The sequence below is a fragment of the Budorcas taxicolor genome, chromosome 8 (assembly GCF_023091745.1).
Source record: "Budorcas taxicolor isolate Tak-1 chromosome 8, Takin1.1, whole genome shotgun sequence".
Taxonomy (NCBI): domain Eukaryota; kingdom Metazoa; phylum Chordata; class Mammalia; order Artiodactyla; family Bovidae; genus Budorcas; species Budorcas taxicolor.
In genome coordinates, this window is record NC_068917.1 from 81,510,313 (window position 1) to 81,537,114 (window position 26,802).

The 26,802-nt window shown below is 36.9% G+C and overlaps 1 protein-coding gene across 1 annotated transcript in view; it reads right to left on the minus strand.

Annotated features, from left to right (window-relative positions):
- AGTPBP1 (ATP/GTP binding carboxypeptidase 1) overlaps positions 1-26,802 on the minus strand; it is a 158,578-nt gene that overhangs the window by 44,568 nt on the left and 87,208 nt on the right. The window contains exons 14-16 of the mRNA XM_052644987.1: positions 25,656-25,739; positions 23,503-23,589; positions 23,270-23,418 (exon numbers count right to left, since the gene is read on the minus strand). Coding sequence (XP_052500947.1) covers positions 23,270-23,418; positions 23,503-23,589; positions 25,656-25,739 — 320 coding nt within the window. The remainder of the gene's footprint in view (positions 1-23,269; positions 23,419-23,502; positions 23,590-25,655; positions 25,740-26,802) is intronic.

A 26,802-nucleotide genomic window follows, 5' to 3' on the forward strand; every position in this document is an offset into this window, starting at 1 on the left:
CAGGCAAACCAAGATTTGCTGTATGTTGCATTAATCTAACAAATCTAGTATTAGGGTTCATTTAAAAATTACATCTACCAAACAGCTCCTTCTATAGCTTCTACCAACGTCCTAGTTAAGTACGTACAAGAAGACTGGCAACAGATAACGTCCTGTCAGAATCTGGGAAAAATCTCTACTAATCTTAAGGCAGATGGAACAGGACTGAGAGAAATCCAGTTCAGAATATGCCTCACAATCTATTTTCAAATACATATTTTGGTTTTCCACAGCTAAAAGAAGTGTTATACTACACTGTGAAGGCTCTTGAAGAATAACACATGAAGAATATAGTGAATAAAAATAGACAACATAAAAAATATCAATTATAAGAACCTTAAATAGGTCAAAATTACATATTAAAAGGCAAGGGTCAAACAACAAAAAGCAACCTCTAGTCACAAAAATAATGAGCAAAGATGCATCAAATTCAAACCAATATAATTATAAATATAATTCTAGGCCAAAGATAAGGAATGGAATAAATGTGACTGTTTTATATTGTTAATGTGCATGTGTGTGTTCAGTCGCTTCCAATTTTTTGCAACCCCACAGATTATAGTCCACCAGGCTCCTCTGTTTATGGAATTCTCTAGGCAAAAACACTTGAGTTGGTTGCCATTTCCTTTTTCGGGGTATCTGTCCCACCAGGATCAAACCCACGTCTCCTGAGTCTTCTGCACTGGCAGGTGGATTCTTTACCACTGGCACCACCAACGGGTATACACAAAACACAAAAAGAACATGGAAAAGTTATAAATGTCTATGTGCCAAATGGTAGAGCATTAAAATAGAAAACAAAATTTTTTAAGCTGACAGAAAAGGGGCTTCTCTGGTGGCTCTGTGGTAAAAGAATTCATCTACAATGAAGGAGACATGGGTTCGATCCTTGGGTCAAGAGGATGCCCTGGAGAAGGAAATGGCAACCTACTCCAGTACTTTTGCCTGGGAAATTCCATAGACAGAGGAGTATAGTGGGCTACAATCCATGGTGTCATAAGAGTCAGACATGACTTTAGCAACTATACTATCACACTGACAGAAGCATAGTAGAAGTGAAAGACTGTTTAGTTTTCTTAAGCAAACAGACAATATAAAAACTAAAAAGGATACAGAAAACTGAATAAACAGGTTTGTAACAATAAATTTAACAATTTATCTTAAAATTATGTTCCCAACAGAGAATACATATTTTCCAAGAACCTGTAAACACTAACACTGATCAGATGTTAAGCCATAGAATTACTCCAAATCATAAATTTCACATCTACAAACAAAACTGATTAAAACTTGAATGCAATAACAAAAATCATAACCAAAATAATTTAACCAACTAAAAATGTGACAAACCCTTTTCTAAGCAATTATTGGGCCAGGAAGGATATCAAAATCACACCCAATTAGAAGCCACCTAGAAAATAACAAGGAGGTCTCAGTATCAAAATCTGGAGGGGAGAGGGTATGGAATTAAGTTGTAATCAAAAATAAATTGAAAACCTTGCAGGAGAGTTCCCAACATGGCAGAACTGGAAGACCCTGAGCTCACACACCTCTTCTCAGGAGCACACCAAAGTCACAACTATTTGCAGAACCACTGATTAAAAAGACCAAAACGTACCAGAGAAGATCTACAACTAAAGATATAAAGAAATAGCACAACGAGATATGTAGGAGGGGAAAAGTCATGGTATATTTAAGATCCATGCCCCTCAGTGAACAATTCACAAACAGAAGACTATAACTGCAGAGGTTCTCCCCAAGGAGAAAGGGGTCTGAGCCCCATATCAGGCTCCTTAGCCCAGTGATCCTGCACCAGGAGACAAGCTTCAAGAATGCCTGGCTTTGAAGGCTAGCAGGGCTTAAATTCAGGAGGATTGGAGGGCTGTGGAAAACAGACTGTACTCCTAACAGACGTACACAATAACATGTTCCAAGATTCAGGGAAAAAGCAGTCCTCTGAAAAGACCCTGGGTCAGACCCAACTGCTGATCTTGGGAAGTCTCCCAGAGATATAAGAGGCGACTAGAGTTCATTCTAAGGACACATACATTGGGGGCAGCAATTTTGGGGTGCTCATTCTACCAGGAAGGCACTGGTGCTGGCAAGTATCATTGTGGAATTCTCCCTCTAGCTTATTAGCCCCAGGACTCAACAGTCTACAGACATCAGTTCTGGGACACCTGAGGCCAAGCAACTAACTGGGCTAAGACATACCCCCGCCCACCAATAGGCAGGCTCCCTTAAGCACTCCTAAACCAAAAAAGCTGCCCCAGACATGTCTATGCCAACCAGAGACAGCCCCACACATCAGCTCCAAGACCTGGCCTCAGCCACCATTGAGTGATTACCAGCCCCAAGATCTCCTGGACCACAGCTCTGTCCACTAGTGAGCCAGCATGAGCCCTAGCACCCCTGGGGTTCCACAGCCAGCTATTTCAGGATCCAGCCCCACCAATCAGTGGCTAGCAGCCTCTGCACAAGGCAGGGCCTGGCAATCAATGAGATCAGGGGCCAGCTACACCTACCATACCACCCACAGTGGTCAGCCCACCACAACAGAAGGACTCAAAGAGCCCACACAGGAGGCACCTCTAGAGCACACAGCTCTAGTGACCAGAGAGAAGTTTGTTGCTGGGACACACAAAACGTCTCCTACAAAAAGGTACTTTTCCAAGGTCAGGAAACATAACCAACATACCAGATACATAAAAACAGAAACTTAGGCAAATGAGGTGACAGAGGAACATGTTTCAAATGAAGGAATAGGATAAAATCCCAGAACTAAGTGACGTAAATATATTCAATCTACCCAAAAAAGAGTTCGAGGTAATGATCATAACAATGATGAAAGAACTCAGGAGAAGAAGAGATACACAGAATAAGAAATTACAAAAGTTTTTAACAAAGAGCTTGAAAATATAAATAACAACCAAACAAAAGTAAAGAATATAATAAATAAAAATTACAATATAAGGAATCAACAGCAGACTAAATGATACAGAAGAGTAGATCAGCAACCTGGAAGACAGAGTAGTGGAAATCACTGAAGCTGAACAGAAGAGAAGAATAAAAAGAAATAAGGACCATCTGAGACCTCTGAGGCAACATCAAGCACACACATTACAGGGATATAAAAAGGACAAGACAGAAAGGGGCAAATAACATATTTGAAGAAATAGTAGCTGAAAACCACTCTAATAGGGAAAGGATATAGATATTCTGGTCCAGAAGCCACAAAAAGTCCCAAAAAGAATCAACCCAAGGAGGACCACACAAGGAGCAAGGAAAAAGTTACGTAAAGGGGAACTCCCATAAGGTTATCTGCAGAAGCAGACTAGAAGAGAGGCATGAAACATTTAAAATGATGAAAGAGAAAAACCTACAATCAAGAATACTCTATCTGGCAAGGTTCTCATTCAGATTTGATAGAGAGATCAAAAGTTTTACAGACAAGAAATAGCTAAAAGAGTTCAGCACCAACAAACCAGTTTTACAAGGAATGTTAAAAGGATTTCTCTAAGTGAAAAAGAAAAAGCCAAAACTAGAAATCTGAAAACTACTAGAAAAACTCATCAGTAAAGGCAAACATAAAGTAAAGGTAGTAACACAGACATGTACAGAGTAAGTAGAAAGGTTAAAAAACAAAAGCAGAAAATCAACCTATATCCACAATAAGCAGTAAAGGAATAAAACAAACAGATGCAAAATGTGATATCAAAAATGGTAATTGTGAGGAAAAAAAGGTACAAATACAGGGTTGTTAAAATGTATTTGAAATTAAGATACAATCAATCTAAATAATCCTGTATATAAATATAAATTGCTACATATAAGCCTCATGGTAACAACAACAACAAAAAAAAAACAACAAAATAAAATCTATAATAGATTCACACACAAAACAGAAAGGAATCCAAACATAATACTACAGATAGTCGTTAAATCACAGGAGAAGAAAATAAAAAACAAAACAAAAAAGACCGACAAAAACAACCCTCAAAGAGTTAACAAAATGGCAATAAGTATATACATATCAATAATAACTTTAACTATAAACAGAACAAATGCTCCAATCAAAAGACAGAGAGCAGCTGAATGGTGCAAAAACAAGACCCATTATATGGCAAAAATATATGTTGCCTACAAGAGATTCACTTCACATCCAAAGACACACACAGACTGAAAGTGAGGGAATGAAAAAAGGTATTCCATGCAAATGGAAATCAAAATAAAGGCAGTGTAGCAATACTTGTATGAGATGAAATAGATTTTAATACAAAGACAGTGCCAAAAAAGACAAAAGAAGAACATTACATAATGATCAAGGGATCATCCTAGAAGAAAATATAACAATTACAAACACATATGCACACAACCTAGGAGCAGCTAAACACACAGGGTAAATATTAACAGATATCAATGGAAAGATCATCCAGACAGAAAATAAATAAGGAAACACTGAGCTTAAATGACACATTAAACCAGATGAACGAAACAGATAAATATGAACACTCTATCCAAAAGCAGCAGATAACACATTCCTTTCAAGTGCAGCAGGAACATTCTCTAGGATAGATCTCATGCTAGGCCACAAAGAAGGCCTTAGTAAATTTAAGAAAACTGAAAGCACATCAACCTTTTTTCATGATCACAATGCTATGAGACTACCAAAAAAGAAAAAAAAAAAAAAAAACCCTGCAAAAAGCACAAAGAAATGGAAACTAAACAATATACTCCATAAATAACCAATGATTTGTTAAAGATACAAACAAACAAAAACAAAGAAAAATGAAAAGAAAAACAAAATAAATCCAATGTCTAACTGATGCAGCAAAAGCAGTTCTAAGAATTTTAAATTAATATATTTACCTCAGGAACAAGAAAAATATCTCAAACTAACTTTAAACTTAAAGAAAAATAACCCAACCTTACATCTAAATGAAAAATAACAAACAAAACCCAAAGTTAGTAGAAGAAAATAAATTTCAAAATCAAAAAAGAAGAAAATAGAGGCTAAAAAAATAGAAAAGATCAATGAAACTAACAGCCAGTTCTTTGAAAAGATAAAATTAATTAACCATTAAGCAGACTCATCAAGAACAAAAAGAAGGCACAAATGAATAAGTGAGGGGAAAAAAAGGGAGAAGTTACAACCAACTCCACAGAAATAAAAAAGATGATTACTATGAACAGTTGTATGCCAATAAAATAGACAAGCTGGAAGAAATGGACAAGCTTCCACAAACAGAAAAACTCCAGAAATGTACAATTTCTCCTGAATGAACCAGGAAGAAATAGAAGACATAAGCAGAGCAAGACCCATGATGAAATTGAATCAATAATTTTAAAACTCCAAACAAGCAAGAGTCCTGGATCACATGACTTCACCAGTGAATTCTGCCAAACATGTAAAGAAGAGTTAAGATCTATCCTTCTCAAACTACTCCAAAAATTGCTGAGGAAGGAATACAACTGAACTCATTTATGAGGATAACATCCCTCTGAAATGAAAAATAAGAAAAAGAGATCACACAAAGTGAAAATTACAAGCTATTATCACTGATGAACATAGATGCAAATATCCTCAACAAAATATTAGCAAACTGAATCCAACCATATGTTAAAATGATCCTACACCATAATTCACTGGGATTTAGCACAAGGATGGTTCAATATCCACAAAACAATCAGTGTGATACATCATATCAACAAACTGAAGAATAAAAACCAAATAATTATCTCAATAGATGCAGAAGAAGCTTTTCATAAAATTCAACATCCATTTATGATCAAATATTTCCAGAAGGGGGTATAGATGGAACATACCTCAACATAATAAAAGACATATATTATTAGCCTACACCTAATGCTATCAAACCTGTATGCAGGTCAGGAAGCAACAGTTAGAACTGGACATGGAACAACAGACTGGTTCCAAATAGGAAACGGAATACGTCAAGGCTGTATATTGTCACCCTGCTTATTTAACTTATATGCACAGTACATCAAGAGAAACACTGGACTGGAAGAAGCACAAGCTGGAATCAAGATTACCGGGAGAAATATCAATAAGCTCAGATATGCAGATGACACCACCCTTATGGCAGAAAGTGAAGAGGAACTAAAAAGCCTCTTGATGAAAGCGAAAGTGGAGAGTGAAAAAGTTGGCTTAAAGCTCAACATTCAAAAACGAAGATCATGGCATCTGGTCCCATCATTTCATTGCAAATAGATGGGGAAACAGTGGAAACAGTGTCAGACTTTATTTTTTTGGGCTCCAAAATCACTACAGATGGTGACTGCAGCCATGAAGTTAAAAGATGCTTACTTCTTGGAAGAAAAGTTATGATCAACCTAGATAGCATATTCAAAAGCAGAGACATTACTTAGCTGACTAAGGTCCATCTAGTCAAGGCTACGGTTTTTCCTGTCAGCATGTATGGATGTGAGAGTTGGACTGTGAAGAAGGCTGAGCGCCGAAGAATTGATACTTTTGAACTGTGGTGTTGGAGAAGACTCTTGAGAGTCCCTTGGACTGCAAGGAGATCCAACCAATCCATTCTGAAGGAGATCAGCCCTGGGATTTCTATGGAAGGAATGATGCTAAAGCTGAAACTCCAGTACTTTGGCCACCTCATGCGAAGAGTTGACTCATTGGAAAAGATTCTGATGCTGGGAGAAACTGGGGGCAAGAGGAAAAGGGGATGAGATGGCTGGGTGGCATGACTGACTTGATGGACGTGAGTCCGAGTGAACTCCAGGAGTTGGTGATGGACAGGGCAGCCTGGCGTGCTGTGATTCATGGGGTCGCAAAGAGTTGGATATGACTGAGCGACTGAACTGAATGCTGTGAAGGTGCTACACTCAATATGCCAGCAAATTTGGAAAACTCAGCAGTGGCCACAGGACTGGAAAAGGTCAGTTTCATTCCAATCCCAAACAAAGGCAATGCTAAGGAATGCTCAAACTACCGCACAATTGAACTCATGTCACACGCTAGTAAAGTAATGCTCAAAGTTCTCCAAGCCAAGCTTCAGCAATACGTGAACTGTGAACTTTCAGATGTTCAATGGTTTAGAAAAGGCAGAGGAACCAGAGATCAAATTGCCAATATCCACTGGATCATGGAAAAAGCAAGAGAGTTCCAGAAAAACATCTACTTCTCTTTATTGACTATGCCAAAGGCTTTGACTGTGTGGATCACAAGAAACTGTGGAAAATTCTGAAAGAGAAGGCAATACCAGACCACCTGACCTGCCTCTTGTGAAACCTATATGCAGGTCAGGAAGCAACAGTTAGAACTGGACATGGAACAACATACTGGTTCCAAATAGGAAAAGGAGTACATAAAGGCTATATATTGTCACCATGCTTATTTAACTTATATGCACAGTACATCATGAGAAACGCTGGGCTGGAAGAAGCACAAGCGGGAACCAAGATTGTCGGGAAAAATATCAATAACCTCAGATATGCAGATGACACCACCCTTATGGCAGAAAGTGAAGAGGAACTGAAGAGCCTCTTGATGAAAGTGAAAGAGGAGAGTGAAAAAGTTGGCTTAAAGCTCAACATTCAGAAAATGAAGATCATGGCATCTGGTCCCATCACTTCATGGGAAATGGATGGGGAAACAGTGGAAACAGTGTCAGACTTTATTTTGCGGGGCTCCACAATCACTGCAGATGGTGATTGCAGCCATGAAATTAAAAGCAGCTTACTCCTTGGAAGGAGAGTTATGACCAACCTAGACAGCATATTCAAAAGCAGAGGCATTACTTTGCCAACAAAAGTCTGTCTAGTCAAGGCTATGATTTTTCCAGTAGTCATGCATGGATGTGAGAGTTGGACTGTGAAGAAAGCTGAGCACCAAAGAATTGATGCTTTTGAATTGTGGTGTTGGAGCAGACTCTTGAGAGTCCCCTGGACTGCAAGGAGATCCAACCAGTCTGTTCTAAAGGAGATCGGTCCTGGGTGTTCTTTGGAAGGAATGAAGATAAAGCTGAAACTCCAGTACTTTGGCCACCTCATGCGAAGAGTTGATTCATTGGAAAAGACTCTGATGCTTGGAGGGATTGGGGGCAGGAGGAGAAGGTGACGACAGAGGATGAGATGGCTGGATGGCATCACCGACTTGATGGACATGAGTTTGAGTGAACTCTGGGAGTTGGTTATGGACAGGGAGGCCTGGCATGCTGCAATTCATGGGGTTGCAAAGAGTCAGACATGACTGAGCGACTAAACTGAACTGAACTGAACTGAACACCATGTTCAATGACAAAAAGCTGAAACCATTTTCTCTGAGGTAAGTAACAAAACAAGGACACCCACTCTTCTCACTTTTTATTCAACACAGTATCAGAAGTCCTGGCCACAACTTTCAGATAACAAAAATAAAAGGAATTTCAAATGGAAGAGAGGAAGTAAAACTCATTGTTTGTAGATGACATGACAGTATATGTAGAAAATCTTAAAGATGCCACTAAAAATACTACTAGAGTTCTTCAATGAATTCACGATAGTTGCAGGATGCAAAGTTAATATAGCACATTTATAGGTTATACATTATATGGTCATTCCTATAAATGCAAAGAGTGAAATAAAATAATTCAGATTTTGTAAAAATAAAAATTCTTTAGTAAGTGAAAGAATATGTATCTCAAAACAAGAGCGAACATACATAATATAAATACTAGTAGTATTTATATTAAAGTCAAAATAAAACATGCCCAAAGTCTTCCTTTAAAGAATCTCAATGATCTAGCCAAAAGCAATGAAAGAATTAATTACATAACTAGGGATAAGAATAAATTCTAAAGAACTACCAAAAAAATTCAAAATATCAACTGAGAAACACTGAGAGCTAATAAGAAAGTTCAGTAAGGAGTTCGATTTTCAAGGAAACATAAAAATCCTCAACTTCCTGTCTGAGCTACCAGGGAAGCCCAAGAAAATGGGAGTGGGTAGCCTATCTCTTTCTTCAAGGGATCTTCCCAACCCAAGAATTGAACCAGAGTCTCCTGCATTGTAGGCAGATTCTTTACCAGCTGAGCTACCAGGGAAGTCCATCAGCTTCTTTAATTCTAAATAATGACAAACTTGAAAATACTCCTTCAGAATGGGGTGGGGGGGGTGGGGAGGGAAATACATAAAATACTTAAGAATAAAGGTAAAAAGAAGTATACAGAACTTACAAGAAGAAAACTAAAAAATTTAGGTGAGGGAATTAAAAACTTGAGAAAACAAATATATACACCATGTTCTTAAGTGGCAAGATTTAATATAAGAAATCCAGTTTCTTCCACATTATTCAATAAGTTTATGCAATGGAAATTTGGAGGTGTCTGGTAAAATTTTTCAGAATAATACTACGAAAAAATTATTCAGGAAAAATAAAGTTAGAAAAAACTGTTAAATCATTTTTGAAAAAGACTACAGAATGTTAAACTATTTTCAGTTCAGTCACTCAGTCGTGTCCGACTCTTTGCGACCCCATGAATCGCATCACGCCAGGCCTCCCAGTCCATCACCATAAACTATTTTATGAAGTCAAAATAATTTAAAAATCAAAGTGATATGAGAGCAACAAGGATGGTACATGAGATTGAAAAATCAGAACAATTAAAATCTAGTGAGGAAGCGGTCCTAAGATGGTGGAGGAATAGGACAGGGAGACCACTTTCTGCCCCACAAATTCATCTAAAGAACATTTAAACGCTGAGTAAATTCCACAAAACAACTTCTGAATGCCGGCAGAGGACATCAGGCACCTAGAAAAGCAGCCCATTGTCTTCGAAAGGAGGTAGGAAAAAATATAAAAGATAAAAAAAAGAGACAAAAGAGGTAGAGATGGAACTCCATCCCAGGAAGGGAGTCTTAAAAAGAGAGAAGTTTCCAAACACCAGGAAACACTCTCACTGCCGAGTCTGTGGCGAGCCTTGGAAGCACAGAGGGCAACATAACAGGGAGGAAGAATAAATAAATAATTAAAACCCACAGATTATGAGCCCAGTGGTAACTCCCCCAGTGGAGAAGCAGTGCAGATGCCTCACCCGCCACTAGCAAGCAGGGGCTGGGCAGGGAGGTGAGGGCTGCATTGCTTAGAGTAAGGATCTGACCTGAATGCCCCGAGTGCAATCTGACCAAACTAACTTGGGCTAGCAAACCAGACTGTGGGATAGCTGCCACGCGAAAAGCCAGCCCTAACCTAAGATACCGCCAGGCCCGTGCACAGAACAAAGGACTGAACAGAGATAGCCGGCAGCAGACCATCCCCCTCTGGGGACAAGCAGCCAAAGCCAGAAGGGGGCAATCACAGCCCCAGAGAGACATTATCTACAAAACTATAAGCAGGCTTCTTTGCTAACTAAGACTTCTTGGGGTTCTGGACGGTCAACATCCGCCTGAGAAGGTGCGCCGGTTGTACACCCAGAAAACTGAGCAGCAGGGACAGAGGAGGCAATAAGTCACAGCAGCAACCGCGCTCACAAAACACCTCATCACCTGAGCTGCTCGGACCTGGGAAGGGCACAAAACACAGGCCCAACCAAGTCTTCGCCTCTGAGGACTACCCCAGAGCCTGAACCTGAGCGGCTTAGACCTGGAAGGTGCATGCAGCCCAGGGCCGGCCTTGGACAGTTCCCGGTGGAGCAACCTAGAGCCTGAGCAGTGTGGGCACGGAGGGTACACGCTCCGTGAATGGGGGCAGGCCCAGTGTGGCTGAGGCACTGCAAGCACACGCCAGTGTTATTTGTTTGCAGCGTCCCTCCCTCCCCACAGCGTGACTGAACAAGTGAGCCTAAAAAAAGTGTCCACCACCGCCCCCTTTGTGTCAGGGTGGAAATCAGACACTGAAGAGACCAGCAAACAGAAGAAGCTAAAACAGAGGGAACTGCCTTGGAAGTGACACGTGCAATAGATTAAAACCCTGTCGTTAGTACCGACTACATAGGAAGGGGCCCATAGATCTTGAGAAATAGAAGCTGGACCAAGGAACTATCCGAAAACGAACTGACCCCATAATACCCACAACAACAACAGAGAAAGTCCTAGATATAATTACTATTTTTATGATCATTCATTTAATTTCTTTTAAATTTTTAAGTCCTCTATTACTCCTTTATTTTTCACTTTTATAAGCTACTATTACTTTGCAAAAAAAAAAAAAGGCCCTATTTTTTAAAAGCAAACTTCATATATATATATTATAATTTTTGTGACTTTGGGTCTTTTTTCTTTTTTCTTCTTTTCTTTAATATTGTATTTTTGAAATTCCAAACTCTACTCTAGATTTTTATTTTGTTATCAATTTTGTACCTTTAAGAACCCAATCTTCAGTACCCATTTTTACTTGGGAGCAAGATTACTGGCTTGACTTCTCTCTCCCCCTTTGGACTCTCCTTTTTCTCCACCAGGTTGCCTGTGTCTCCTCCCTACCCCCTCTCTTCTCTACCCAAGTCTGTGAATTTCTGTCTGTTCCAGACAGTGGAGAACACTTACGGAACTGATTACTGGCTGGATCTGTCTCTCTCCTTTTGACTCCTCCCTTTTATCCTCCTGGCCACCTCTGTTGCCTTCCTCCCTCTTCTCTTCTCTGTATAACTTCGTGAACATCTCTGAGCAGTCCAGTTGTGGAGCGCACATAAGGAAGTGATTAATGGCTAGCTTGCTCTCTCCTCTTTTGATTCCACCTCATCTCATTTGGGTCACCTCTAACTCCCTCCTCCCTCTTCTCTTCTCCATGTAACTCTGTGAACCTCTCTAGGTGTCCCTCACTGTGGAGAAACTTTTCATCTTTAGCCTAGATGTTTTATCAATGGTGTTGTATAGAAGGAGAAGTCTTGAAACTACTGTAAAAATAAGACTGAAAACCAGAAGCAGGTGGCTTAAGTCCAAACTCTGAGAACACCAGAGAACTCCTGACTTCCAGGGAACATTAATTGACAGGAGGTCATCAAACGCCTCCATACTTACACTGAAACCAAGCACCACCCAAGGGCCAACAAGTTCCAGAGCAAAACATACCAAGCAAATTCTCCAGCAACACAGGAACACAGCCCTGAGCTCCAATATACAGGCTGCCTAAGGTTACTCCAAAACCACTGACATCTCATAACTCATTACTGGACACTTCATTGCACTCGAGAGAGAAGAAATCTAGCTTCACCCACCAGAACACCGACACAAGCTTCCCTAACCAGGAAACCTTGACAAGCCACCCATACAACCCCACCCACAGTGAGGAAACGGCACAATAAGGAGAACTCCACAAACTGCCAGAATACAGAAAGGCCACCCCAAACATAGCAATATAAACGAGATGAAGAGACAGAGGAATACGTAGCAGGTAAAGGAACAGGATAAATGCCCACCAAACCAAACAAAAGAGGAAGAGATAGGGAATCTACCTGATAATACCGAATAATGATAGTGAAAATGATCCAAAATCTTGAAATAAAAACGGAATCACAGATAAATAGCCTGGAGACAAGGACTGAGAAGATGCAAGAAAGGTTTAACAAGCACCTAGAAGAAATAAAAAAGAGTCAATATATAATGAATAATGCAATAAATGAGATCAAAAACACTCTGGAGGCAACAAATAGTAGAATAAAAGAGGCAGAAGATAGGATTAGTGAATTAGAAGAGAGAATGGTAGAAATAAATGAATCAGAGAGGAAAAAAGAAAAACAAATTAAAAGAAATGAGGACAATCTCAGAGACCTCCGGGACAGCGTTAAACACCCCAACATTCGAATCATAGGAGTTCCAGAAAAAGAAGACAAAAAGAAAAACGATGAGAAAATACTTGAGGAGATGATAGTTGAAAACTCCCTAAAATGGGGAAGGAAATAATCACCCAATTCCAAGAAACCCAGAGAGTCCCAAACAGGATAAACCCAAGGCGAAACACCGCAAGACACATATTAATCAAATTAACAAAGATCAAACACAAAAAACAAATATTAAAAGCAGAAAGGGAAAAACAACAAATAACACACAAGGGGATTCCCATAAGGATAACAGCTGATCTTTCAATAGAAACACTTCAAGCCAGGAGGGAATGGCAAGACATACTTAAAGTCATGAAAGAAAATAACCTACACCCCAGATTACTGTACCCAGCAAGGAAATCATTCAAATATGAAGGAGAAATCAAAAGATTTACAGACAAGCAAAACCTGAGAGAATTCAGCACCACCAAACCAGGTCTCCAACAAATGCTAAAGGATATTCTCTAGACAGGAAACACAAAAAGGGTGTATAAACTCGAACCCAAAACAATAAAGTAAATGGCAACGGGATCATACTTATCAATAATTACCTTAAACGTAAATGGGTTGAATGCCCCAACCGAAAGACAAAGACTGGCTGAATGGATACAAAAACAAAACCCCTATATATGTTGTCTACAAGAGACCCACCTCAAAACAGGACACAGACAGACTGAAAGTGAATGGCTGGAAAAAGATTTTCTATGCAAATAGAGACCAAAAGAAAGCAGGAGTAGTAATACTCATATCAGATAAAATAGGCTTTAAAACAAAGGCTGTGAAAAGAGACAAAGAAGGACACTACATAATGATCAAAGGATCAATCCAAGAAGAAGATATAACAATTATAAATATATATGCACCCAACATAGGAGCACCGTAATATGTAAGACAAATGCTAACAAGTATGAAAGGGGAAATTAACAATAACACAGTAATAGTGGGAGACTTTAATACCCCACTCACACCTATGGATAGATCAACTAAACAGAAAATTAACAAAGAAACACAAACTTTAAATGATACAACAGACCAGTTAGACCTAATTGATATCTATAGGACATTTCACCCCAAAACAATGAATTTCACCTTTTTCTCAAGTGCACACGGAACCTTCTCCAGGACAGATCACATCCTGGGCCGTAAATCTAGCCTTGGTAAATTAAAAAAAAAAAGAAATCATTCCAAGCATCTTTTCTGACCACAATGCAGTATGATTAGATCTCAATTACAGGAGAAAAATTATTAAAAATGCCAACATATGGAGGCTGAACAACACGCTGCTGAATAACCAACAAATCACAGAAGAAATCAAAAAAGAAATCATAATATGCATAGAAATGAATGAAAATAAAAACACAACAACCCAAAACCTGTGGGACACAGTAAAAGCAGTGCTAAGAGGAAAGTTCATAGCAATACAGGCATACCTCAAGAAACAAGAAAAAAGTCAAATAAATAACCTAACTCTACACCTAAAGCAACTAGAAAAGGAAGAAATGGAGAACCCCAGGGTTAGTAGAAGGAAGGAAATCTTAAAAATTAGGGCAGAAATAAATGCAAAAGAAACAAAAGAGACCATAGCAAAAAATCAATAAAGCCAAAAGCTGGTTCTTTGAAAGGACAAATAAAATTGACAAACCATTAGCTAGACTCATCAAGAAACAAAGGGAGAAAAATCAAATCAATAAAATTAGAAATGAAAAATGGAGAGATCACAACAGACAACACAGAAATACAAATGATCATAAGAGACTACTATCATCAATTATATGCCAATAAAATGGACAACGTGGAAGAAATGGACAAATTGTTAGAAAAGTACAACTTTCCAAAACTGAACCAGAAAGAAATAGAAAATCTTAACAGACCCATCACAAGCACGGAAATTGAAACTGTAATCCGAAATCTTCCAGCAAACAAAAGCCCAGGTCCAGACGGCTTCACAGCTGAATTCTGCCAAAAATTTAGAGAAGACCTAACACCTATCCTACTTAAACTCTTCCAGAAAATTGCAGAGGAAGGTAAACTTCCAAACTCATTCTATGAGGCCACCATCACCCTAACAAAAACCAGACAAAGATGCCACACACAGAAAAGAAAACTACAGGCCTATATCACTGATGAACATAGATGCAAAAATTCTTAACAAAATTCTAGCAATCAGAATCCAACAACACATTAAAAATATCATACACCATGACCAAGTGGGCTTTATCCCAGGGATGCAAGGATTCTTCAATATTCGCAAATCAATCAATGTAATACACCACATTAACAAATTGAAAAACAAAAGCCATATGATTATCTCAATAGATCCAGAGAAAGCCTTTCACAAAATTCAACATCCATTTATGACTAAAAAAAAAAAAAACTCTCCAGAAAGCAGGAATAGAAGGAACATACCTCAACATAATAAAAGCTATATATGACAAACCCACAAAACATTATCCTCAACGGTGAAAAGTTGAAAGCATTTCCCCTAAAGTCAGGAACAAGACAAGGGTGCCCACTTTCACCATTACTATTCAACACAGTTTTGGAAGTTTGGGCCACAGCAATCATAGCAGAAAAAGAAATAAAAGGAATCCAGATTGGAAAAGAAAAAGTAAAACTCTCACTGTTTGCAGATGACATGATCCTCTACACAGAAAACCCTACAGACTCCACCAGAAAATCACTAGAGCTAATCAATGAATATAGTAAAGTTGCAGGATATAAAATCAACACACAGAAATCCCTTGCATCTCTATACACTAATAATGAGAAAATAGAAAGAGAAATTAAGGAAACAATTCCATTCACCATTGCAATGAAAAAAATAAAATACTTAGGAATATATCTACCTAAAGAAACTAAAGACCTATATATAGAAAACTATAAAACAGTGGTGAAAGAAATCAAAGAGGACACTAATAGATGGAGAAATATACCATGTTCATGGATCAGAAGAATCAATATAGTGAAAATGAGTATACTACCCAAAGCAATCTACAGATTCAATGCAATCCCTATCAAGCTACCAACAGTATTTTTCACAGAGCTAGAATAATTTCACAATTTGTATGGAAATACAAAAAAAACTCGAATAGCCAAAGCAATCTTGAGAAAGAAGAATGGAATTGGAGGAATCAACCTGCCTGACTTCAGGTTCTACTACAAAGCCACAGTCATCAAGACAGTATGGTACTGGGACAAGGACAGAAATATAGATCAATGGAAGAAAATAGAAAGCCCAGAGATAAATCCACGCACCTATGGACACCTTATCTTTTTTTTTTTTTTTCACTTTATTTTACTTTACAATACTGTATAGGTTTTGCCATACATTGACATGAATCCAGCACGGGTGTATATGCGTTCCCAAACATGAACCCCCCACCCACCTCCCTCCCCATAACATCTCTCTGGGTCATCACCATGTACCAGCCCCAAGCATGCTGTATCCTGCATCGGACATAGACTGGCGATTCGATTCTTACATGACAGTATACATGTTACAATGCCATTCTCCCGAATCATCCCACCCTCTCCCTCTCCCTCAGAGTCCAAAAGTCCGTTATACACATCTGTGTCTTTTTTGCTGTCTTGCATACAAGGTCGTCATTGCCATCTTTCTAAATTCCATATATATGTGTTAGTATACTGTATTGGTGTTTTGCTTTCTGGCTTACTTCACTCTGTATAATCGGCTCCAGTTTCATCCATCTCATCAGAACTGATTCAAATGTATTCTTTTTAACGGCTGAGTAATACTCCATTGTGGACACCTTATCTTTGACAAAGGAGGCAAGAATATACAATGCAGAAAAGACAATCTCTTTAACAAGTGGTGCTTGGAAAGCTGGTCAACTACTTGTAAAAGAATGAAACTAGAACACTTTCTAACACCATACACAAAAATAAAATGGATTAAAGATCTAAACATAAGACCAGAAACTATGAAACTCCTAGAGGAGAACATAGGTAAAACACTCTCCGACACATATCACAGCAGGATCCTCTATGACCCACCTACCAGAATATTGGAAATAAAAGCAAAAATAAGCAAATGGGACCTAATTAAACTTAAAAGCTTCTGCACAACAAAGGAAACTATACGCAAGGTGAGAAGACAGCCTTCAGAATGGAAGAAAATAATAGCAAATGAAGCAACTGACAAACAACTAATCTCAAAAATATACAAGCAATTCCTGCAGCTCAATTCCAGAAAAATAAATGACCCAATCAAAAAATGGGCCAAAGAACTAAACAGACATTTCTCCAAAGAAGACATACAGGTGGCTAACAAACACATGAAAAGATGCTCAACATCACTCATTATCAGAGAAATGCAAATCAAAACCACAATGAGGTACCATTTCATGACAGTCAGAATGGCCACGATCCAAAAGTCTACAAGCAATAAATGCTGGAGAGAGTGCGGAGAAAAGGGAACCCTCTTACACTGTTGGTAGGCATGCAAACTAGTACAGCCACTATGGAGAACAGTGTGGAGATTCCTTAAAAAACTGGAAATAGAACTGCCTTATGAGCTAGCAATCCCACTGCTGGGCATACACACCGAGGAAACCAGAATTGAAAGAGACACGTGTACCCCAATGTTCATCGCAGCACTGTTTATAATAGCCAGGACGTGGAAACAACCTAGATGTCCATCACCAGATGAATGGCTAAGAAAGCTGTGGTACATATACACAATGGAGTATTACTCAGCCATTAAAAAGAATACATTTGAATCAGTTCTAATGAGGTGGATGAAACTGGAGCCGATTATACACAGTGAAGTAAGCCGGAAAGAAAAACACCAATACAGTATACTAACACAAATATATGGAATTTAAAAGATGGTAATGATAACCCTGTATGCGAGGCAGCAAAAGAGACACAGATGTATAAAACAGTCTTTTGGCCTCTGTGGGAGAGGGAGAGGGTGGGATGATTTGGGAGAATAACACTGAAACATGTATAATATCATATATGAAACAAATCGCCAGTCCAGATTCAATGCATGATACTGAATGCTTCAGACTGGTGCACTGAGATGACCCAGAGGGATGGTACGGGGATGGAAGAGGGAGGGGGGTTCAGGATGGGGAACACGTGTATACCTGTGGTGGATTCATGTTGATGTATGGCAAAACCAATACAATATTGTAAAGTAATTAACCTCCAGTTAAAATAAATAAACTTATATTTAAAAAATAAATTTAAAAAAATAATAAAATCTAGTGAAGCTAGAGCAACAGAATATAACAAAGCTCCCAAACAAATGCTAGAGTATCATGAGGGCCAGAAGTTGATGAGAGTTGTGTCACTGCTTCCACTTTTTCCCTTCTATTTTCCAGGAAGTGATGGGATCAATTGCCATGATCTTAGTTTTTTAATGTTGGGTTTCAAGCCAGCTTTTCACTCTGCTCTTTCACCCTCATCAAGAGGCTCTTTAGTTCCTCTTCACTTTACGCCATTAGAGTGGTATCATATTTCTTATTTTTCCCAGCAATCTTGATTGCAGCTTGTGATTCATCCAGTCTGACATTCTACAGGATATACCCTGCATGGACGTTAATGAAAATATACAGCCTTGATGTAATCCTTTCCCAATTTAGAATGAATTCATTGTTCCATGTCCAGTTCTAACTGTTGCTTCTTGACCTATATACAGGTTTCTCAGGAGACAGGTAAAGTGGTCTGGTACTCTCATCTCTGTAAGAATTTTCCAATTTGTTGTGATCCACAAAGTCAAAGGCTTTAGCATAGTCAGTGAAGCAGAAGTAGATATTTTTCTGCAACTCCATTGTTTTCTCCACAATCTCAACAAGTGTTGGCAATTTGATCTCTGGTTCCTCTGCCTCCTTGAAACCCAGCTTGTACCTTTGGTGGTTTTCACTTCACATGCTGCTGTGGCCTAGCTTGAAGGAATTTAAGCATAACCTTGCTAGCATGTGAAATGAGTGCAATTGTGCGGTAGTTTAAACATTCTCTGGCATTGCCCTTCTTTGGGATTGGAAAGAAAACTGACCTTTTCCAGTCCTGTGGCCACTGCTGAGTTTTCTAAATTTGCTGACATATTGAGTGCAGCACTTTCACAGCATCATCTTCTGGATTTGAAATAGCTCAACTGGAATTCCATCACCTCCACTAGCTTTGTTCGTAGTAATGCTTCCCAAGGCCAACATGACTTCACACTCCAGGATGTCTGGCTCTATATGAGTGACCACACCATCGTGGTTTTCCAAGTCATTATGACCTTTCCTCTATAGTTCTCTGTATTCTTGCCACCGATTCTTAAATCACTTCTGCTTCTGTTAGGTCCTTTTAACTTTTCTGTCCCTTATCGTGCCCATCCTTGCATTAAGTGTTTCCTTGATATCTCAAATTTTCTTGAAGAGACCTCTAGCCATTCCCATTCTACTGTCTTCCTCTATTTTACTCCACTGTTCATTTAAGAAGGCTTTCTTATCTTTTCTTGATATTCTCTGAATTCTGCATTCAGTTGGGCATATCTTTCCCTTTCTCCTTTGCCTTTTGCTTCTTCTCTTTCCTCAGCTACAAAGCCTCCTCAGACAACCACTTTGCCTTCTTGCATTTGGGGCGTGGTGGGGGGGATGGATTTGGTCTGTACAGTGTTATGAACTCCATTCCTAGTATTCAGGCACCCTGTCTATCAGATCTAATCCCTTGAATCTGTTTGCCACCTCCACAGCGTAACTATAAGGGATTCTAGTGGTTTTCCCTACTTCCTTCAATTTAAAGCGGGATTTTGCAATAAGGAGCTCATGATCTGAGCCACAGTCAGCTCCAGGTCTTGTTTTTGCTGACCATATAGAGCTTCTCCATTTTTGGCTGCAAAGAATAGAATACAATCAATCTGATTTTGGTACTGGCATTTCATGGCATGGGGAAATGTTATTACCATATATTGTGTAATTTAAAAACATCGCGTATAATGACTTTTCATATTTTGAACCCTAATGTATAAAAGGGTAAAATTTAATTTTAAAATTATGTGAATATGAGTAAGATTAAGGATGGATAACAAAACGCTAAACAGTGGATTTTATCTTCTATTTCCTTCTTAGAGAATCTTCTCTAAAGTTTATTAACTTTACCAAATTCCCTTATTTGGAATAGTAAATCCCATATGATCCATGGTTTCATAATCCAAAAAACAAAAACAAACAAACAAACCAAAAAAACCACTTACAGCTGGAAGACAGATAAATAAATTCCACTTCTGTGAATATGTAAGTAAATTACTATACACACAGATATTTAGTATAATACAATAATGTTCATCTCAGTAGTAAAGTAGAAAATAATTAGATACAACTTAACGTGTAATAGGGTCACTAAACTTTGTAATCATTTTATAAGTCAAATCATATGCTGTACAGCTTAAACTTTTACAGTGCTGTAGGTCAATCAATCTCAATAAAACTAGAATCAAAATAAAAATGGCTTAAAAGTCTAACAAAGGAACAGTTGGATAAATGAGTTACAGAACTTCGACAAGATATCCATTAAACTATGCTTCTGAGGGATATTTGTTTAATGACCAGAAAAATAATGATGATATGTTTAGTTAAGATGCAGGTTATGAAACTGTGTTATGAGCATTTTTTTAAAAAACACATAACTATATATATGGAAAGATCACATAATGCATTATTTTAAAAAAAGCTGGAAACAACAAACATTAAAATAAATTTCTTTGGATAATGTATTATTGATGCTTTTAATTTTCTTCTTACCAACATTCTGTTTTCTAGATTTTATACAAAGTGAGTTTGGAAAGTATGATATATTAATAGTAATACAAACAAGAATACCCAAAGGGCCAAAGTGAAAAGGAGAGGAAACTTAAAAATTCAAGCAGCCATCTGTCTCAATGTTTTGACTTGGTTTTAGTTACAGAATTCTATTCATTTTAAATTTAAAATGACACTAAAGGAAGAAATTATCACAGAGAAATACAGTTTTGTTAATAGAGAGATATCACTCCAAAATATGTGCTTTTAATTGTAAAAATTAAATCTTAGTATACTATTTTATAAAAGTCAATAAATAAATATAGTTAGTAAAGATACCATCTACCTATAACACTAGTATTTGAATAATCTCTATCATTTCTGGAATAAATATGCCTTTATATTTTACTCATAATTGTCCTTCACTCCTGTATAATATTATGTTAGCATTATATTGAATATTTATAAGTTAAATAGGGAAAACATAAGATTCTTTACACATTTTGATATTATTTTGAATGATTTTTCAATTAAGGTAATTTTTAAAGTTATATGAAAGTTTAAGGTCAACAAATGTTTCTAAAAAATAGGACATTCAATGATTAGCAGTCATACCCAAAAGTCAAAAATTAAACAAGATTTTATCAAGAATATTCATATCACTATTCATGTAAGTCAATATAACCACTGAATCCTTAGTCAAAATATATTTTTATAAGAATACATCATTTTAAATTAGATTACTTAAGGTTAAAGCATCTGCCTCCAATGCGGGAGACCCGGGTTTGATCCCTGGGTCAGGAAGATCCCTTGGAGAAGGAAATGGCAATCCACTCCAGTATTCTTGCCTGGAGAATCCCATGGACGGAGAAGCCTAGTAGGTTACAGTCCATGGGGTCACAGAGTCGGACACGACTGAGCGACTTCACCTTCAAAACATTTTTAAAACTTTAAAAATATTTATAACTGAACCAGATATTATGAGCCTTATCGTCCCATAATTATTACATTAAATAGTGAATCTGACTAAAGCTTTATCCTATGTATGTAAAATAATTATCTGGAGTATACAATTTTCTGTTTTCCATATAAATAATGACAATTGGGAAGAATCACATCTTGAAGGCTTCAGTTTTCAGAAATGTCCCCTTATAGAGTATCATCATATTCATGCTTTTAACATTTTAGAACATTTATCTGAAACAGATAATATAGCATGTCATGCCTTAGCTGTTTAAGCTCAATCTTTATACAACAGAAAAAATTTTTTCTTTTACACAAAATTATCATAAAATAAAAAACTTGGTATCTTAATTTTCAATTACTGATATTAAGTTTATACAATTAAATAATCTTCCACTGAAATAATACCTGACTATAAAAACCTGATGCCTTGGCAAATAACCCCAAGTTAGACATCTATTAAAGTACTAATAAGCACAAAGCCTTAAATGAGGCTATAACTGTAGCTTTTTTGCTGGTACAACCCTAGAGTTTTTAAAAACTGCCTCATGAGAAAAACCGTGAAACAAAAAGCTGATTCTTTAAAATATCAACAAAACTGACAGAAAAATAAAGACAAGACACAAGTTACTATTGTCAGGAATTAAATACAGGATATCACTAGAGACCCTGAAGCTATTAAAAAGACAGTAAGAAATACTATGAACAACTTTACATACCACATTTGAAAATTTCGAAGAAACTGATCAATTCCTATAAAGAACAAACTACTATAACTCACTCAAGGTGAAATAGATAATCTGAATAGTCCTAAAACTATTAAAGAAGAAATTTAATCTCTAATTTAAAAGAGTACCAAATAAGAAATCTCCTGGCCCAGATGATTTCTCTGGAGAATTCTACCAAGCATTTAAGAATTAATACCAAATATGCATAAGCTCTTCCAGAAAATAAGAGGAGGGAGTATTACTCAACTAGTTTTAGAAGTAACTGTTACCATGATATGCCAAAATCAGATATGATATCAAAAATATATATATATATCTCAATATACCTCTTGAATAGAAATTTTAAAAATTCTTAATAAAACATTAGCAATTATATACAATGACTATAATTCACATATTTAATTCAATTCACAGATTAAAAAAGGCTGGTTCAGTATTCAAAAATGAATTAATATAACATGCCATTTTGACAAGCTAAAGAAGAAAAATCACATGATCAAATCATTTGATGAAAAAAAGCATGTGTCAAAATTTAATACCCATTTATAACAAAAACTCTCAGTAAACTACTAATAAAAGGAAACTTCTTCAATTAGATTTTAAAATTTACAGAAAACTACAACTGAAAGGTGAACTATAAAGGAGTAGCACAGGCTTGGTGGTACTGAAAGAATTCTCTATCCGAGTTGTGGTGACAATAATAAGAATCTACAAATGCAATAAAAAGGCACAGAATTATGCACCCACACTGTGCCAACGTCAAACCCTGGTTTCGGCATTCTAGTACAGTTACGTAGGATGTAACCATTAGAGGAAATCTGGTGAAGAGAACTTTTCTGAGACTTCTACAACTCTTTTTAACTTTTTATGACTCTATTCAAATTAAAAAAGTTTAAAAAGAGACTGCTTTATGTAATTCTCCTCTGGATGAACAGACTTCATTAAAAACTTTATTTTAAGTAGCATATGTAATAAATCTTTAGTTGTATTCAATTTGGGTGAAATGTTGTCTTACCATAATTAAACTGACTGTTGGACTTTTCACAGTTTATGATGTTGAACCTATAAGCAATACTTGGTCGCATTCCACTGACTTCAAAGTAAAACCACTGATGATAATGATTGCTATTTATGTCTGAGTTCAGAATAAGGTCATATTCATTTCTGAAAACAGAAAATAAACAAATTTGATGAAAATTAGGAAAATATCTGTACATAAACAAAATGAGAAGAATTTTAATGACTTACTTTCTAATTTGAATTACTTTACGCAGATTCCCAGATTCAAATTTGGAGTTAAACTTCAACACATCTGCTTCTTCTGGAATGGTATAGCTAAATAAAATTTTAAAGTAAGAATAAAAAAATACATAGCATTTAAACAAGTGAGCAAAAACGAAACTACACTGTAGATTAAAAATGCACCATTATTGCTCGCTCACCCTCCTCATTATTTTTAAGCCAAAGAACAAAATAAACACAAGCAAACTACAAACTCTGGCTAATATTTACAGAACAAAATATTATAATTACAAGTAGAGATTTCTTCCACAATTATATAGTGAATATTAATCACAAAAATTTTCATCTCATTAGATGCCATTTCTAAATATTAGAATCTTACGGAAAAGAACAGTTATTTTTTAAAGCGCATATGACTTGTATTGAGTACCAATAATTCTAGAAACTATGCAGTTCTCAGGTAAAACTATTTTTTTAATTTAGAGAGCTTCATTATCTATTATAATTAGTACTCAAAAGGTGGAAGTATTATTCTCACTTTACATATTCCTTACTTTAGCAAGTATTTATTGAGCTCCTACTATGTGCCAGATACTGTTTTAGTTAAAGTTATCTATTTCCCTGACTGAATACAAATTCTTGCTCTTCTAGAGCTTACATCCTAATGGGGGAAAATAAAGACTCCCAGAAGACCAATGCTTTTGTCCAAAGTCATTTCAGTTAGAAATAGCACTGGCATGTGACACTTCCCTGGGTCTGGAAGATCTCCTGGAGGAGGAAATGGCAACCCACTCCAGTATTCTTGCCTGGAGAATTCCATGGACAGAGGATCCTGGTGGGCTATATAGTCCATAGGGTCGCACAGAGTCAGACATGACTGAGCAACTAAACAAGAATATCCTACATTAAAGAGTTCTTGAGGTTCTGTGTTACCACATTTGTCTGGTCTAACACAGAATTAGAAACACTGAAATAACTGAGAAATTATGAATAGATTTGTTTTTTATTTTTGAGAATGTTATTTCAAATTCAGTTATTAGCTCTGACATGACTTTACCCTGATTCTCTTCACAAAAATCTTTTTAAATGTCTTATTTCCTCCAAATAAGACTAATGAAATATAAAACCTCTCCAAAATATTAGAATGTTGAAGGAGAGAGAGGGAAAACCCATTCGTGGGCTGATTAAAGTTCTCATTATTGGAGACAAATGCAATGGCACCTAATGAATAATATATAAGGAAATAAATGAAAATGAAAAATGATGAATATGACTACTATTAAATCATTTGTCTCCAGTAATGAGAAGGAGATGGTGAAGGACAGGGAAGCCTGGCAGTCCATGGGGTCGCAAAGAGTCAGACGTGACTGACTGAACAACAACAGCAAAATCATTAAACGCAATGGCACCAGTGATAACCCTAAATTAGAAACTACACTAAAACACTGTTGTGGTTTAGTCACCAGGTCATGTCTGACTCTTAAAATCCCATGAACTGTAGCCCACCAGGCTCCTCTGTCCATGGGGTTTTCCAGGCAAAAATACTGGAGTGGCTTGCCATTTTCTTCTCCAGGGGATCTTCCAGCCGCAGGAATCGAAACCCAGGCTCCTGTGCTGCCGACAGTCTCCTGCACTGCAAGTAGATCCTTTACCCACTGAGCCACCAGGGATCACAAACAAATGGCTTCAAAAGTCAGACAAGCAACATAAAACGACGGAAGCAGATTGTAAGCAGTAAGAGACAAAGTGAGAAGTGGGGACTGTGGAAAACTAGGAAGCATATTTTCCTTCTAAAGGGGATGGTAATTTGTTGTCCTAAGGAAACGAAGGCTCGGTATTAAGGACAAAACTGCAGCATTCATACAAAATCTCCATTATCTTAAGTGGAGGTAGTTTCAGTTTTTAAAAACAAAGCATCAGTTTGTGATGTTTCCTTTATTAAAACCATTAAAAGCCCACATAAGAAAAACTAAATTTGTAGCATACTCAATTTAACCAAATAAACATGATTTACCTTACCATTACATCTCTGCTAAAAGATAAAAAGAGAATGAGGCTTAATTAGGTGGAAGTTAACTACATTTCTTTGTCTTTTAAAAGAACACTGAAATTTTAAGATAATAAAACCAACAAAACTAAAACACAAAAATGAGACTTACTTTGGGTTATCTAAGTCATATACCACTCGATCTATTATATCACTCTGATGTATTAGCCTCTCAATATCTTGGGCAATTTTTGTTCTGAAATCATAAAGAAGTTTGACCAAAATTCATTATTATATGCTAAGGCACAACTTTCCTCCAAGTAAATTTTGAATAAAAAATATAAAATGATAAAAATTTCTTAAAATAAAAATTATCACCCCTCTACATATTATATGTACAAAATAAATCAGTACATAAAATATAGACAAAAATCAGTATTTTAAAAGTCTAAGTTCTAGAAAAATAACCAGCACAAGGCCAATAGCTTTACTTAAAAAACCTTGAATGACTATATGCTTTTCTATATAGAAATTCTTAATCTAGCATTATAAAATTAAGCATATTTATTTTTAGTTTTTTTTTTTACAATAACTAGCTCATCACTGACACAGCAGTCTATCAAGAAAAAAATCGAGCATCAAAGGATTATGATATAAATCCTTGATTTAGAGTCAGTGTCATAACTTTCAAATAGCAAATTCTTTCTACAAAAGCAAAACTTTTAAAAAGCTAAAATTATAATAATAAACAAATCAAAAATTTATATCACCCAGATCTTCAACAATGAAAGACATAGTGCTTACATATACTCAGATGTGCCATACCAATACAAGTGTTCAAGTATGGTGAATGACTAAAAACATCCATTTGTCAAAACCATTTATTAAATAGTAAATGTATGAAATACCTACCATAAATGTATAAAAGATTAATACTTACAAAAGTTTGCAGTTTTTCTTAAGAAAAATGGTATTAAAAGGCTGATATAACATCTCAGTTCTATAGCAACATTCTGCATTGTAAAGCAAGATAAGCTCGATACCCACAGGGCCAGCATGTGATGTACCTGAGGAGGCCTGCTGGGGGACGCTGTGGAAAGCTGGGGAACACAGGATCTGTCTAAACACAACCAAATCTGCCAGGTAGGAAGAGAGGTTAAAGGTTCAATACCAAATTTACGAGAAACAACGGAAACTTGGATCACTACGTGGAGTCTCTCAAATGTTAAAGGCTGACAATCTATTAAAAAATAAAAACAGGGAGAACAAGATGGCAGAGGAGTAGGTGGACATGGAGTACATCTCTCTCCACAGATACA